The 16948-nt window shown below is 47.6% G+C and overlaps 2 protein-coding genes across 2 annotated transcripts in view; one reads left to right on the top strand and one right to left on the bottom strand.

The window, feature by feature from the left end:
- Positions 1–10113, bottom strand: part of LOC134910622 (epoxide hydrolase 1-like) — a 31382-nt gene extending 21269 nt beyond the window's left edge. Inside the window, exons 1-3 of the mRNA XM_063918881.1 lie at positions 10035–10113; positions 9473–9633; positions 1710–1908 (exon numbers count right to left, since the gene is read on the bottom strand). Of these exons, the coding sequence (XP_063774951.1) occupies positions 1710–1908; positions 9473–9501 (228 nt within the window). The 5' untranslated portion in view covers positions 9502–9633; positions 10035–10113. The remainder of the gene's footprint in view (positions 1–1709; positions 1909–9472; positions 9634–10034) is intronic.
- The window catches only part of LOC134910619 (uncharacterized), a 183417-nt gene that overhangs the window by 46516 nt on the left and 119953 nt on the right, over positions 1–16948 (top strand). The gene's annotated exons all lie outside the window — the stretch shown is intronic.

The raw sequence follows: 16948 nt of genomic DNA, 5'->3' as shown, positions 1-16948 counted from the left end.
TGTCTTCCGGCTCTGCGAGGGGGACGGCGGCGCGGCTCCGGGATCGGACGACAAAGGGTGAGATCCTGTGTACGATCCCTCTGGAGCTAATGGTGTCCAGTAGCCTAAGAAGCAGGACCTATCTTCAGTGAGTAGGGCTGCTTCTCTCCCCTCAGTCCCACGCTGCAGAGAGTCTGTTGCCAGCAGATCTCTCTGAAAATAAAAAAACCTAACAAAATACTTTCTTATAGCAAGCTCAGGAGAGCTCACTAAGTAGCACCCAGCTCGTCTGGGCACAGATTCAAACTGAGGTCTGGAGGAGGGACATAGAGGGAGGAGCCAGAGCACACCAGTATCCAAATTCTTTCTTAAAGTGCCCTGTCTCCTGCGGAACCCGTCTATTCCCCATGGTCATTACGGAGTCCCCAGCATCCACTAGGACGTTCGAGAAAAGGGCTTTTACTCACCTACACAGGGACCGGTGATAGGTTCTCCATTGAGGGCTGCCTTTCATTGAGGGGTCCCTGCTACTCCTGTGACCCCTGATGCAGTAAAATGATGCTGCAAAGTGGTAGCTCACTTTACAGCACCAGAGGTTCATTACATCGCATGGATGTTTCAATAACCGCATGCAGGGACAGAGCTTACAAGAAAGCAACAGGGAGCCCCACTGACCGGCAGCCCTCCAGGAGCTCCGATCACCAATTCCTGGGTCTGTTAAGTATGAATGTGGGGGGGAGCAGTGTGTTGTGGGAAATTTTATTTTATTTTTTTAGGAAAAATACATTGATATATGTCTGCGGAGAGGCATCGCAGGGACAGAGCTGTCTTGCAAGCTCTGTCCCTCCATGCAATGTAATGAATAATCGCATTGCGGATTGCGCTGATGTTCTCTCTTCACATCTGATGCGGACTGTGATAAATTGGCCCCTTAGAGAAAGATAAAGTGGAACAACCCATCAGCATCTGTCACTTCACAGACTGTGCTAGGTATAGGATAGAGCAGGAGTGGCTGCTTTGGGCAACTTTTCCACTTTATCTCTAATGTTGGAGCTTTCAGTGACCTCTAGTGGTCTTCTTATAGGTCAGGACTTCGGTTGAATGCAGTTAGTGTTATATAGATCAGATGTTAATAAAATGCTGCTATGGTCGCTCTGATTCCAGCTGAGTTATTAGTTGGGGATTGTTATTAAAGCAGGGGGCCTGATTGTCACATGGTAGAGTTCATGTTATAGAATAGTGGTCATTCTAGCACCCTTTGCCTGTCACAACCCGTGCAGTTCCTCCTTCTTGCCTGGGGTGTCACTCTGCTGTGGTGCTTCTAGCACACTCTGGTCTGTATCTCAGTGCTGAGATACAGACCAGAGTGTGTAAGAAGCACCAGAGCAGAGAGTGACACCCCGGGCAGGAAAGAGGAACTGCACGGGTTGTGACAGGCGAAGAATGCTAGAACATACTTGCCTACCTGACCCTCTCCATGAGGGAGAAAATGCTCTGTTCCTGGACTTTCCTGGTAATGTATGATTGCCATCACCTGTGGTGAAACACCTTTCTTATCAATTAACTAGCTCACCACAGGTGATGGCAATCATACATTACCAGGAAAGTCCAGGAACAGAGCATTTTCTCCCTCATGGAGAGGGTCAGGTAGGCAAGTATGTGCTAGAATGAACACTAAGTATTACACACTGGGAGTATCTTATGTAATATAATGCTGTGACTTATGGTACCTGAATATCTGCATCAGACACCTCAATGCGGAAGGGTCTCACACTGGTATCCTCATTCTTCTGAGGTTTCTCTCCTCTACCCCACCATCCATCCCCCATCTCTATGGTTGGCTTCCTGCGCCTACATAACATCCAGCAAACAAGTGCGCCTCCGACCGGAACCAAGAGGCTGTGTGGCCAGTGCTCATTAAAGGCACACCTATAAAAAGTATATTATGTTTATATAAATATATTGTGACAAGGATCAAATACACCGTGTAAAATCACAGTAAACAGTAGGCTTGTTCCTTCTCCAGAAGGTTAGCTCACTCACAAGGTTGTAACAGCAGTTCACAGGTCTAATAAAAAAGTACAGAATCCAGTGTCTCCTAACGTAACCCCAGACTCCCCAGCCTATATGCCAGCTTGTCCAGCATAAAGGAGCATTATCCCTGTGTACACACAGCAATTTTAAAGGCAGCTAACAGGTGCTACTAATCAGCTTGGCTGCAGTTCATTCTTGAACTCAAATAAAACCTTGACTGGATCTATGTCCAACTTCTGTTACATAATTAAACTCCTGCTGTCCCTGCCACAATATAAAATTGAATTATATTTGATAATTCTCATTTAAAACAGACAAAAGAAACATTTTATATGAGGAGACTTTAAAATAAGAATTTACTTACCGATAATTCTATTTCTCGTAGTCCGTAGTGGATGCTGGGAACTCCGTAAGGACCGTGGGGATTAGCGGCTCCGCAGGAGACTGGGCACAAAAGTAAAGCTTTAGGACTACCTGGTGTGCACTGGCTCCTCCCCCTATGACCTTCCTCCAAGCCTCAGTTAGGATACTGTGCCCGGACGAGCGTACACAATAAGGAAGGATTTTGAATCCCGGGTAAGACTCATACCATCCACACCAATCACACCGTACAACCTATGATCTGAACCCAGTTAACAGCATGATAACAGAGGAGCCTCTGAAAAGATGGCTCCCAACAATAATAACCCGATTTTTGTAACAATAACTATGTACAAGTATTGCAGACAATCCGCACTTGGGATGGGCGCCCAGCATCCACTACGGACTACGAGAAATAGAATTATCAGTAAGTAAATTCTTATTTTCTCTGACGTCCTAGTGGATGCTGGGAACTCCGTAAGGACCATGGGGATTATACCAAAGCTCCCAAACGGGCGGGAGAGTGCGGATGACTCTGCAGCACCGAATGAGAGAACTCCAGGTCCTCCTCAGCCAGGGTATCAAATTTGTAGAATTTAGCAAACGTGTTTGCCCCTGACAAAGTAGCTGCTCGGCAAAGTTGTAACGCCGAGACCCCTCGGGCAGCCGCCCAAGATGAGCCCACCTTCCTTGTGGAATGGGCTTTTACAGATTTTGGCTGTGGCAGGCCTGCCACAGAATGTGCAAGCTGAATTGTACTACAATTCCAACGAGCAATAGTCTGCTTAGAAGCAGGAGCACCCAGCTTGTTGGGTGCATACAGGATAAACAGCGAGTCAGATTTCCTGACTCCAGCCGTCCTGGAAACATATATTTTCAAGGCCCTGACTACGTCCAACAACTTGGAGTCCTCCAAGTCACTAGTAGCCGCAGGTACCACAATAGGTTGGTTCAGATGAAACACTGAAACCACCTTAGGGAGAAAATGAGGATGAGTCCTCAATTCCGCCCTGTCTGAATGGAAGACCAGATAAGGGCTTTTACAGGATAAAGCCCGCCAATTCTGACACGTGCCTGGCCGAGGCCAGGGCCAACAACATGACCACTTTCCATGTGAGATATTTTAACTCCACAGATTCAAGTGGTTCAAACCAATGTGACTTTAGGAACCCCAAAACTACATTGAGATCCCAAGGTGCCACTGGAGGCACAAAGGGAGGCTGTATATGCAGTACCCCTTTTACAGACGTCTGAACTTCAGGTAGTAAAGCTAGTTCTTTCTGGAAGAAAATTGACAGGGCCGAAATTTGAACCTTAATGGACCCCAATTTTAGGCCCATAGACACTCCTGTTTACAGGAAATGCAGGAATCGACCTAGTTGAAATTCCTCCATCGGGCCTTACTGGCCTCGCACCACGCAACATATTTTCGCCAAATGCGGTGATAATGCTTTGCGGTTACATCCTTCCTGGCTTGACCAGGGTAGGGATGACATCATCCGGAATGCCTTTTTCCTTCAGGATCCGGCGTTCAACCGCCCTGCCGTCAAACGCAGCCGCGGTAAGTCTTGGAATAGACAGGGTCCTTGCTGGAGCAGGTCCCTTCTTAGAGGTAGAGGCCACGGGTCCTCCGTGAGTCCTTCTTGGCCAATCCGGAGCCACGAGTATAGTTCTTACTCCCCTCCGTCTTATAATTCTCGGTACTTTTGGTATGAGGGGAAGAGGAGGGAACACATACACTGACTGGTACACCCACGGTGTTACCAGAGCGTCCACAGCTATTGCCTGAGGGTCCCTTGACCTGGCGCAATACCTGTCCAATTTTTTGTTTAGGCGGGACGCCATCATGTCCACCTTTGGTTTTTCCCAATGGTTTACAATCATGTGGAAGACTTCTGGGTGAAGTCCCCACTCTCCCGGGTGGCTGAGGAAGTCTGCTTCCCAGTTGTCCACTCCCGGAATGAACACTGCTGACAGTGCTATCACATGATTTTCCGCCCAGCGAAAAATCCTTGCAGCTTCTGCCATTGCCCTCCTGCTTCTTGTGCCGCCCTGTCTGTTTACGTGGGCGACTGCCGTGATGTTGTCCGACTGGATCAGCACCGGCTGACCTTGAAGCAGAGGTCTTGCTCGGCTTAGGGCATTGTAAATGGCCCTTAGCTCCAAAATATTTATGTGAAGTGATGTCTCCAGGCTTGACCACAAGCCCTGGAAATTTCTTCCCTGTGTGACTGCTCCCCAGCCTCGCAGGCTGGCATCCGTGGTCACCAGGACCCAGTCCTGAATGCCGAATCTGCGGCCCTCTAGAAGATGAGCACTCTGCAACCACCACAGGAGAGACACCCTTGTCTTTGGTGACAGGGTTATCCGCTGATGCATCTGAAGATGCGATCCGGACCATTTGTCCAGCAGGTCCCACTGGAAAGTTCTTGCGTGGAATCTGCCGAATGGAATTGCTTCGTAGGAAGCCACCATTTTTCCCAGGACCCTTGTGCACTGATGCACTGACACTTGGCCTGGTTTTAGGAGATTTCTGACTAGTTCAGATAACTCCCTGGCTTTCTCCTCCGGGAGAAAACACCTTTTTCTGGACTGTGTCCAGGATCATCCCTAGGAATAGAAGGCGTGTCGTCGGGATCAGCTGCTATTTTGGAATATTGAGAATCCAACCGTGCTGCCGCAGCACTATCTGAGATAGTGCTACCCCGACTTCCAACTGTTCCCTGGATCTTGCCCTTATCAGGAGATCGTCCAAGTAAGGGATAACCAAAACTCCCTTCTTTCGAAGGAGTATCATCATTTCGGCCATTACCTTGGTAAAGACCCGGGGTGCCGTGGACAATCCAAACGGCAGCGTCTGAAACTGATAGTGACAGTTCTGTACCACAAACCTGAGGTACCCTTGGAGAAGGGTAAATTGGGACATGTAGGTAAGCATCTTTGATGTCCATAGAGACCATATAGTCCCCTTCTTCCAGGTTTGCAATCACTGCTCTGAGTGACTCCATCTTGAATTTGAACCTTTGTATGTAAGTGTTCAAGGATTTTAGATTTAAAATTGGTCTCACCGAGCCGTCCGGCTTCGGTACCACAAATAGTGTGGAATAGTACCCCTTTCCCTGTTGCAGGAGGGGTACCTTGATTATCACCTGCTGGGAATACAGCCTGTGAATGGCTTGCAATACTGTCTCCCTGTCTGAGGGAGACGTCGGTAAAGCAGACTTTATGAAACGGCGAGGGGGAGACGTCTCAAATTTCTTGAGACGGGCCCCCACCGTGCCTGAGACCGCTCGTAAAGCCCCAGCGTCATGCTGAGGACTTTGCGGAGGCGGGAGAGGGCTTTTGTTCCTGGGAATTGGCTGTTTGCTGCAGCCTTTTTCCTCTCCCTCTGCCACGGGGCAGAAATGAGGCGCCTTTTGCCCGCTTGCCCTTATGGGGCCGAAAGGACTGTGCCTGTCTTCTTAGGTTGAGAAGCTACCTGGGGTAAAAATTTGGATTTTCCAGCCGTTGCCGTGGCCACCAGGTCTGTTAGACCTACCCCAAATAACTCCTCCCTTTTATAAGGCGATATTTCCATATGCCTTTTGGAATCAGCATCACCTGACCACTGTCTTGTCCATAACCCTCTTCTGGCAGAAATGGACAGCGCACTTACTCTTGATGCCAGTCGGCAAATATTCCTCTGTGCATCACGCATATATAGAAATGCATCTTTTAAATGCTCTATAGTTAGTAATATACTGTCCCTATCTAGGGTATCAATATTGTCAGTCAGGGAATCCGACCAAGCCACCCCAGCACTGCACATCCAGGCTGAGGCGATTGCTGGTCGCAGTATCACACCCGTGTGAGTGTATATACATTTTAGGATATTTTACTGCTTTCTGTCAGCAGGTTCCTTAAGGGCGGCCGTATCCGGGGACGGTAGTGCCACCTGTTTAGACAAGCGTGTGAGCGCTTTATTCACCCTAAGGGGTGTTTCCCAACGTGCCCTATCCTCTGGCGGGAAGGGGTATGATGCTAATAACTTTTTAGGAATTAACAGTTTTTATCGGGGGAAACCCACGCATCATCACACACTTCATTTAATTCCTCAGATGCAGGAAAAACTACAGGCAGTTTTTTCTCACCCAACATAATACCCTTTTTAGTGGTACTGGTATTATCAGAAATGTGTAAAAACATTTTCCATAGCCTCAATCATATAACGTGTGGCCCTACTGGAAGTCACATTCGTCTCTTAATCGTCGACACTGGAGTCAGTATCCGTGTCGGCGTCTGTATCTGCCATCTGCGGTAACGGGCGTTTTAGAGCCCCAGATGGCTTTTGAGTCACCTGGACAGGCACAGGCTGAGTCGCCGGCTGTCTCATGTCATCAAGCTTTTGTAAAGAGCTGACACTGTCACATAATTCCTTCCATAAGCTCATCCACTCAGGTGTCGACTCCCTAGGGGGTGACATCTCTGTTACAGGCAATTGCTCCGCCTCCACCTCATTTTCCTCCTCATACATGTCGACACAACGTACCGACACACAGCACACACACAGGGAATGCTCTAATAGAGGACAGGACCCGACTAGCCCTTTGGGGAGACAGAGGGAGAGTATGCCAGCACACACCAGAGCACTATATATATATATATATATATATATATATATATATATATATATATATATATGGATAACCTTATATAAGTGTTTTTCCCCTTATAGCTGCTGTATTGTTATACTGCGCCTAATTAGTGCCCCCCTCTCTTTTTTAACCCCTTTCTGTAGTGTAGTAACTGCAGGGGAGAGCCAGGGAGCTTCCCTCCAACGGAGCTGTGAGAGAAAATGGCGCCAGTGTGCTGAGGAGATAGGCTCCGCCCCCTTCTCGGCGGCCGTTTCTCCCGTTTTTCTGTGGAATCTGGCAGGGGTTAAAATTCATCCATATAGCCCTGGGGGCTATATGTGATGTATTTTCGCCAGCCAAGGTGTTTTTATTGCTGCTCAGGGCGCCCCCCCCTAGCGCCCTGCACCCTCAGTGACCGAAGTGTGAAGTGTGCTGAGGAGCAATGGCGCACAGCTGCAGTGCTGTGCGCTACCTTGGTGAAGACAGGATGTCTTCTGCCGCCGATTTTTCTGGACCTCTTCTTGCTTCTGGCTCTGTAAGGGGGCCGGCGGCGCGGCTCCGGGACCCATCCATGGCTGGGCCTGTGATCGTCCCTCTGGAGCTAATGTCCAGTAGCCTAAGAAGCCCAATCCACTCTGCACGCAGGTGAGTTCGCTTCTCTCCCCTTAGTCCCTCGATGCAGTGAGCCTGTTGCCAGCAGGTCTCACTGAAAATAAAAAACCTAAAACTAAACTTTCACTAAGAAGCTCAGGAGAGCCCCTAGTGTGCACCCTTCTCGGCCGGGCACAAAAATCTAACTGAGGCTTGGAGGAGGGTCATAGGGGGAGGAGCCAGTGCACACCAGGTAGTCCTAAAGCTTTACTTTTGTGCCCAGTCTCCTGCGGAGCCGCTAATCCCCATGGTCCTTACGGAGTTCCCAGCATCCACTAGGACGTCAGAGAAAATAATGTAAATGCATGGCTTTAAAGCACAGCCTGTTTATGCCCAAAGTGCTGGAGTTGCTTTAAACTGAATGCCGAAAATTGAGACATTTCCCATTTCTTAAATTCACCACGATATTATTATCATCATCATCCACAGTGGAATGGAAAGCTCAGATTTGGGCCCATTTCACAGAGAAGCTTTTTAATTTTCTCCCATTATCATCCTACAGATGCTTTTTAAATAGGCTTCCGCACCCTATGCAGTACCCCCGTTTAGATGGATGGCCCTACCCGAGAAGATTGAAACTATGGGGTCTATTCATGAAGCAGTGAAAAGAGTGGAAAAGTGAGTCAGTGGAGAAGTTGCCCATGGCAACCTATCAGCTCTGAAGTAACATTTAGCAAGTGCATTCTATATAATTATACATAGCAGCTGACTGGTTGCCACGGGCAACTTCTCCATGAACAAACCCCTATATAGGAGTCAGATCGGTGCAATAAAACAATACATGACTCATCTTTGGATCAATTCTACCAATACACTGTCTCGCAAACTCCCCCCCCCCCCCCCCCCCCCCCCCCAAAAAAAAAAAAAATTGTCATGCTGTGGCATGATCATTTTTTGTTTTTTAAATAATGAAGATAGAGGAGGACCAACCCTATTCTAGAGGTCTGCAGGACATTAATCTCTTCAATGAACCACTTGACAGATGCAGTGATATTTTCTGCAGATTATTGCATTACTGACTGGGTACTGCAGAACATTACTGTGTTCCATCTATCCACTGGCAGATACATAGAGATATATGCTATAGATCACAGGTTCTCAAACTCGGTACTCAGGACCCCACACAGTGCTTGTTTTGCAGGTCTCCTTACAGAATTACAAGTGAAATAATTAGCTCCACCTGTGGACCTTTTAAAATGTGTCAGTGAGTAATAAATACACCTGTGCCCCTGCTGGGTTACCTGCAAAACATGCACTGTGTGGGGTCCTGAGGACCGAGTTTAAGAACCACTGCTATAGATTACTACATTACTGACCTCTCTAAATATTTGCAGAACATTGCTCTGTTTCAACTACTCCCTGAAAAAGATACATATTTATATACTCTGCATATTATTAGATAATTGTCCCCCTAGAGTTCTGCAGAACATTGCTTTGTCATAAAAGTAACAGTCTACTTTATATTTATACTGCAATTTAGATTACAGTTTGAACACACCACACCCAAATCTAACTCTCTCTGCACGTTACATCTGCCTCACCTGCAGCGCAACATGGTTTGGCCGATTGGTGTGCTTTTTTTGGTTTGCTAACAAATCTGAATATGGCTCTTATTCTGCAGATTATTACATTATGAACCCTTACAGAGATCTTTCCCGTCTCCCCTATGATAGACCCATACTGACTGCACAAAACAGACAGGCAGTGCAACCAGACATCATACACTCAGAGCCTGCAGGTTTCACAAACTTTTAGTTTGGTAACTGAAACTTTGAAGCTGGTATAAAGCACAGGCTGCTCTGCAACAAGTTGTATCACATTGTATTGCAGCTCACCTGCCATTCTCTAATAGTTGTCTCCACATCTTGCCTTCCTCTGTGGGTAATGCTGCATTCTGGGTAAGAGAACACCACACTCTTCTCTGTTACTCCTCCTCTGTGGGTGAGCAAGGTTCAGATTTCTGGCAGGGAAACAAAAGTTCTCCCGCCCTGAGAGTCTGGGAAACAAGACTGTATTATGCAACTGCCTGTGTTTTACTGCAATACACTTATAATGCACGTGTAACGTGTTATAGTAATTATAGGCTTAGAAACACAGCTCCTCCTTTCCTCCCAGGTGTAAGCACCTGGACTAGGGATTGGCATCGACCATGGATGGTTAACAACCATCAATGGCTTTCCACTGATGGTTGATGAGTTTACCATCAATGACAGAATTCTGATGGTTCTTCATCATCGATGGCAGACTGGGAGAAAAAAAATGTTTCCCTTCTCTTTGGTGCCAGGATTTTTGAGTTTAGCCCAACCCACCAGTGGCCCCCTAAGCCCTGCCCACCGCACTCAGCCGTGAACATCGGTGGTTTGCACCTATTGATGACTGAGGGGCATAGTTGCCTACCTTCCCTCATTCTGCAGGAGACTCCCTGAAATAGTAGCTATCTCCCTCACTCCCTAAATGGTCCTTCAATCTCCCTGAAAAAAAAAAAAGAACTCATAGATACATACATTTAAATGGTATCATCATTGCCATTTCCCTATATTGGTTATAAGGCACAATGGGGCAGATGTATTAACCTGGAGATGGCATAAGGAAGTGATAAACCAGTGATATGTGCAAAGTGATACAGGCACCAGCCAATCAGATCCTAACTGTTAATTTACATATTGGAGCTTATTGGCTGGTGCGTGTATCACCTTGCACATATCACTGGTTTATCACTTCCTTATGCCTTCTCCAGGTTAATACATCTGCACCAATGATCCCTATGGCTATATGCGTTTTAAAGGTTTCTTGTGTCCACTTACATTATGGGACCGCTTGTAAAACATAATACACAAACACATCCTGCAAAATATAAGAGTCTTTTCTTCAACAATAGATCTTACTAACTTTGGGGCTCATTTACATTTGGATGCAAGTCATTTTCATGACACGCCTCTCAGATGTAGCAGTACGCGTCCGCGCTGATAGGTGTTACTTTCACAATCTCCCTGAAATGCTTTTTCAAAAGTAGGCAAGTATGCTGAGGGGGTGACCATTGGTGTTCACCATCGATGGTTTAATGTAATTTGATGGTGATCGCCGATGGGTAACTAAACCGATGGTCATTATTACACCTGGCCAGCTGCACTCCCATAATGCACTCCAAGGATGGGGAGGTTTAATAATTACTATGTTATACTATGGGTTAACCCCTTTACTAATTTTCAGAGTGGCATCACATGAGGATGGGTCTCTCTCTATTAAGGCTGACCTGTATGATCTATATAGAAAGCACATTTTGCAAAGGCCTGGTGATATAGGGGGACATTTACTAAGCAGTGATAAAAGCGGAGAAGTGAGCCAGTGGAGAAGTTGCCCCATCAACCAATCAGCAGCTCTGTATCATTTTATAGTAAGCAAATTATAGATGTTACTTCAGTGCTGATTGGTTGCCATGGGCAACTTCTCCACTGGCTCACTTCTCCGCTCTTATCACTGCTTAGTAAATGTCCCCCATAGTCCTACAATCCCCACCCCCCAACAAGGAGCGAGCCCCTCTGTAGCCTTAATGGTCTGGCCACAGCACATGTGATTTGCAATGTTACTGGGCCAGACCCTTGCATGCTTAGAAGAGAGTGACAGTGCTGCCACCTGATTAGAAATAATCGATGGTAATCACCCAATATACGATGGTTTTACCATTGATGGCAGTAAAACAACCAGTTTCACACCATCAATGATCGCCATTGGTTTTCATTTTCCTCTAAAACTGCAGCGCAGAGCTACAAGGCTGTAGCCCCGCTGCATCTCTCTTCTGGCTGTGTGTACAGACATTAGCTGTCAGTCAGCACTGCAGCCTCGCCCACTCACTCATTCATAGGCGGGCAAGACAGTCACTCACGTTTTGCCCCTCCTCCGTGGGTCTCCCTTTCCCAGTAAACAAATACAGTGCACATGCGAGAAACACTGATGGCAGAAACCATCGATGGTATAACAGTCACTGGCGTATCTGTAATGGATGCAGTGCACATGGGCTCCTGAGTCCATGAGGGCCCACATCACACACGCTGTACCATTTTTTTAATACTCACCCCTCCGGAGTCCCGTGCCGATGTCACCAGCGCTGTTAAAACCACGTGAAAATGGTGCAGCAGCCATTTTCACAGAGTTCTGCGCATGCGCAGTATAGAAATCACTGGGGAAATGGCCGCTGCCCCATTTTTCCGGAGATCTTTGCATGCGCAGTAGAGTCCGAGCCATCTAGGAGGAGGCTGGACACGGGCCACCTCCTCTATTATAGCGCCCCTGATAACAGTGTATAGTTTCATACCATTGCTCATGGCCAGAAGAAGGGAGGGGTGACAGGGGTGGTCGTCTCGGAGCCCACACACAGGGGGCCCCCACACAGGGATAGGCTGCCGAGAGCTGCTTCTGAATGCATAGTGCATACAGAGCGGCAGTTTGCATTCAGAAGCAGTGGAGTGTCTAGGACCGGAGCAGGCAGAAAAAGCAAGGACCGCCCCCCAGCAGTGAGGACCAGGAGAGCTCGGGAGTGATGCAGGCAGAGACAGGAAGGACTCCCCCTGCGCGGCCGTGCCAGGAGAGCTCCATGCTGAGGACCCGGAGAATGCCAGAGAGGAGCCGCGGGTGACACTGCTGTGGGTGAGACCCCTCTTTAAGTTTGTGTTTGTTTCTGTCTATCTGTTTGCGTGTGTGTCTCTGTCTGTCTGTGTGTGTCTCTGCCTGTCTGTGTGTGTCTCTGCCTGTCTGTGTGTGGGTATTTTGGCAATTTTTTGAGTGGGGGCTCCCACAACTTTGTTGTTCTGGGGCCCCCACAACCCTTAATCCAGCCCTGCCATTGATGTTTCTTCTTGTTTTCCCATTATTATTATTAATAATAATAATAATCATTTTATTTATATAGCGCTCTTTCTCCAACAGGACTCAAGGCGCTTAACAGATACATAGCATAATATAGTACAGAAAATAATGAAGTACATTTTCATAAAATACAGAAGCATGTAGATACTAAAGGGACATTATGGAAATGCTTGAGTAAACAGGAAAGTCTTGAGTCTACTTTTGAAGGATTCTATGGTTAGGGCCTCTTGCACTGTGCGGGGAAGTGAGTTCCATAGAGTCAGAGCCGCATGACTAAAAGCTCGACCCCCAGATGAATTACGGGAGATTCTTGGTACTGCTAAAAGTCCTTCATCTACAGATCGCAGTAATCGAGTGGGGCAATATGAGGTCAGAATCTGCTTCAGGTACCTTGGGTCCTGGTCATGTAGTGCTTTGAAACTCAGTAAGCCAATCTTGAAGATGATTCGCCATCTTACAGGCAGCCAGTGAAGGGAGTAGAGCATGGGTGTTATGTGGCTAGAACGGGGCTGGTCGGTTAACAGCCTGGCAGCTGTGTTTTGCACCAACTGTAAGCGGTGCAATTCTTTTGCTGGCGACCAAGGAAGAGTGCATAATCGAGATGATACAAATGCATGGATGACTTTTGGCAGATCATCTGAGGGAATTAAGTGCTTGATTCTGGCTATGTTCCTCAGGTGAAAGAATGAGGATTTGATTGTGGCTGATATCTGATGTTTAAGTGTCAAGCCACCATCCAGGACAACGCCAAGATTCCGCACACGATCAGTGGTTTGTAATTCTGAATCCCCGAGTGTAAGTCCAGTTGGATGGCTATGCTGCAGTCTTGTCCTTTGATGTTGCAGTCCTATCAAAAGGACCTCTGTTTTATCCGGGTTCAGTCGCAGCCAGCTGGCACTCATCCACTCCTGGAGTTCAGCTAGACAGCCATTTAGAGTTGCTATTGGGTTATCAGTGCCCGGAGCAAAGGACAAGTACAGTTGTGTATCATCTGCATAGCAGTGGTAGACCAGGCCACCATTGGCAACCATCGATGAGAAACACACCGATAGCCATTCTCTGCCATTTGCCACCAAGCTCCACTGTTGTGATCCCTCAGTCTCCTGTAGTAAATCTTTGGAACAGTCTTGCGAGGGCTTCACCTACAGCAGTTGCCTTTCTCATAGAACTGAACTCGTTCTCAAATACTCAGAATTCCCTAGGACTTAACCTTGAATAGTAAAGGCTTACCAGCAGGAACTCATGTTATTGGAGTCAATGTAATACTTGTGCTGACAGAAGATAACAGAGGTGCCCTGTCTGCACTAGATTGGGGATTAGTGTAAGGTGCAGAAGCTTCATGGAGCAAAGTAATCAGGGAACCTCCAGGAACAGATAAGAGGTGTGTCTTTATGAAACACAGGTCTGCATTCATGGCACATAGACGCCTCCTACTGTATAAAGTAGCTGAGGCATCCCACAAGTACAGGGGCGAGTATCTTTGCAGCTTGAAAAAAACATGTTGCATACTTTTCTTTATTTTCATGCAGGGTAAATACTGGCTGCTTTCGCATGTAGCCTCCATATGCTGGACAGCTTTAGTTTTACATTGCAATTCAGATCTAAGGGCCTGATAAGGATTAGTACACAAACCTGATGGTTTACATACAACCCCAATAGTTTTTTGTCTGCGCAGGCATAAGGCCCATTCTACGCAAGCGCAGAACGTGTCTAGCAATATCGCTCGCAGCCCCTCCCCCATAGCCGCAGCATGATTGACGCACTGCAGCATTTGGTCAACGACGGGGTACATTTTACAAAACTCGGCTTTCCGGATCCGACGGCCAGTCTGAGTAAGCTTCGGCTTACACAGACTGACCGAGGACTGCTGCAATCGCAAGTCCTGACCGATAGTCGCGATGGTGATCCGATGCTGCGTCCTCAGACACAGCCCTTAGATCTTGCAGATGAATGCATGCGGCATCTATCTCCTGTAGATGCCTCCTGCTGCATTTGCATTTCATTTGTACGGTATTACATGCCCGCTTCCCTGAGGCTGTGCAATACCTTACAAATTGGAATCAGGCTCTGAGTGTGGACACCAGATATTGGGGGTAATTCAGAGTTGATCGCAGCAGCAAATTTGTTAGTAGTTGGGCAAAACCATGGTGGTCATTCTGAGTTGATTGCTCGTTATTTTTTTCCGCAACGGAGCGATTAGTCGCTAATGCGCATGCGCAATGTCCGCAGTGCGACTGCGCCAAGTAAATTTGCTATGCAGTTAGGTATTTTACTCATGGCATTACAAGGTTTTTTCTTCGTTCTGGTGATCATAATGTGATTGACAGGAAGTGGGTGTTTCTGGGCGGAAACAGGCCGTTTTATGGGTGTGTTTAAAAAAACGCTGCCGTTTCTGGGAAAAACGCAGGAGTGTCTGAAGAAACGGGGGAGTGTCTGGGCGAATGCTGGGAGTGTTTGTGACGTCAAACCAGGAACGAAACTGACTGAACTGATCGCAGTGGCAGAGTAAGTCTGGAGCTACTCAGAAACTGCTAAGAAGTGTCTAATCGCAATTGTGCTAATCTTTCGTTCGCAATTTTACTATGCTAAGATTCACTCCCAGTAGGCGGCGGCTTAGCGTGTGCAAAGCTGCTAAAAGCAGCTTGCGAGCGAACAACTTGGAATGACCACCCATGTGCACTGCAGGGGGAGCAGATATAACATTTGCAGAGAGAGTTAGATGTGGGTGGGTTATTTTGTTTCTGTGCAGGGTAAATACTGGCTGCTTTATTTTTACACTGCAATTTAGATTTCAGTTTGAACACACCCCACCCAAATCTAATTCTCTCTGCACATGTTATATCTGCCCCACCTGCAGTGCACATGGGGGGGGGGTCATTCCGAGTTGTTCGCTCGCAAGCGGATTTTAGCAGATTTGCTCATGCTAAGCCGCCGCCTACTGGGAGTGAATCTTAGCATCTTAAAATTGCGAACGATGTATTCGCAATATTGCGATTACACACCTCGTAGCAGTTTCTGAGTAGCTTCAGACTTACTCGGCATCTGCGATCAGTTCAGTGCTTGTCGTTCCTGGTTTGACGTCACAAACACACCCAGCGTTCGCCCAGACACTCCCCCGTTTCTCCGGCCACTCCTGCGTTTTTTCCGGAAACGGTAGCGTTTTTTCCCACACGCCCATAAAACGGCCTGTTTCCGCCCAGTAACACCCATTTCCTGTCAATCACATTACGATCACCAGAACGATGAAAATGCCGTGAGTAAAATTCCTAAGTGCATAGCAAATTTACTTGGCGCAGTCGCAGTGCGGACATTGCGCATGCGCATTAAGCGGAAAATCGCTGCGATGCGAAGATTTTTACCGAGCGAACAACTCGGAATGACCTCCATGGTTTTGCCCAACTGCTAACAAATTTGCTGCTGCGATCAACTCTGAATTACCCCCATTGATTTGATGTAGATTCCTCTTGGGATCCGGTCTGAAGATCGACAGTGTCTAGGTCGACAATGTTTAGGTTGACCACTATAGGTCGACAGTCACTAGGTCGACATGGATGGAAGGTCGACAGGGTTTCTAGGTCGACATGTGCTAGGTCGACAGGTCTAAAGGTCGACATGAGTTTTTCACATTTTTTTTTTTTTGGATTTTTTCATACTTAACGATCCACGTGGACTACGATTGGAACGGTAATGTGTTCCGAGCGAAGCGGTAGCGGAGCGAAGGCACCATGCGAGGGGACGCGGTGCACTAATTGGGGTTCCCAGTCACTTTACGAAGAAAACGACACCAAAAAAAAATTAAAAAATCCTCATGTCGACCTTTAGACCTGTCGACCTAGCACATGTCGACCTAGAAACCCTGTCGACCTTCCATCCATGTCGACCTAGTGACTGTCGACCTATAGTGGTCGACCTAAACATTGTCGACCTAGATACTGTCGATAAAACGAACCGCACCCATTCCTCTTCTGTTCATTCACTTTGCAGGGCTTAAAGTGGACTCGGCGAGGTGGTGGAACTAATTTTCCCCACCACCTACACCCCCATTAGGCAAAGCCAGGGCCAGTGCTTGGGTTTAGGCACCCCCCTGGTTGCAAAAAAAGGGTGCAGTCAACACAAGGAAGGGGCGTGGTCATACAATAGTACCCCCAATTCAAATTATGCCACACTATACAACAATCTTATTCACATTACACTGCACATAGGGGCTAATTCAGACCTGATCGCTGCTGTGCGTTTTTGCACACCAGCGATCAGGTATGAACTGCGCATGCGCCAGCGCCGCATTGCCGACGGCTATCTCAGCCCTGCGATCGCCTCTGCCTGATTGACAGGCAGAGGCGGTCGCTGGGCGGGAGGGGGCGGGCCGGCAGCATTTAGGTGAGCGCGGTTCGGGCAACGCAGGCATGCCCGGACTGTTGGGGGGGGCTGGCTGCGGCGGCTGCGTGACA

The sequence above is a fragment of the Pseudophryne corroboree genome, chromosome 4, assembly GCF_028390025.1.
Source record: "Pseudophryne corroboree isolate aPseCor3 chromosome 4, aPseCor3.hap2, whole genome shotgun sequence".
NCBI classification, from domain to species: Eukaryota; Metazoa; Chordata; class Amphibia; order Anura; family Myobatrachidae; genus Pseudophryne; species Pseudophryne corroboree.
The sequence above is the reverse complement of the archived record's forward strand: the minus strand, read 5'-3'. Positions and strand labels throughout refer to the sequence as shown.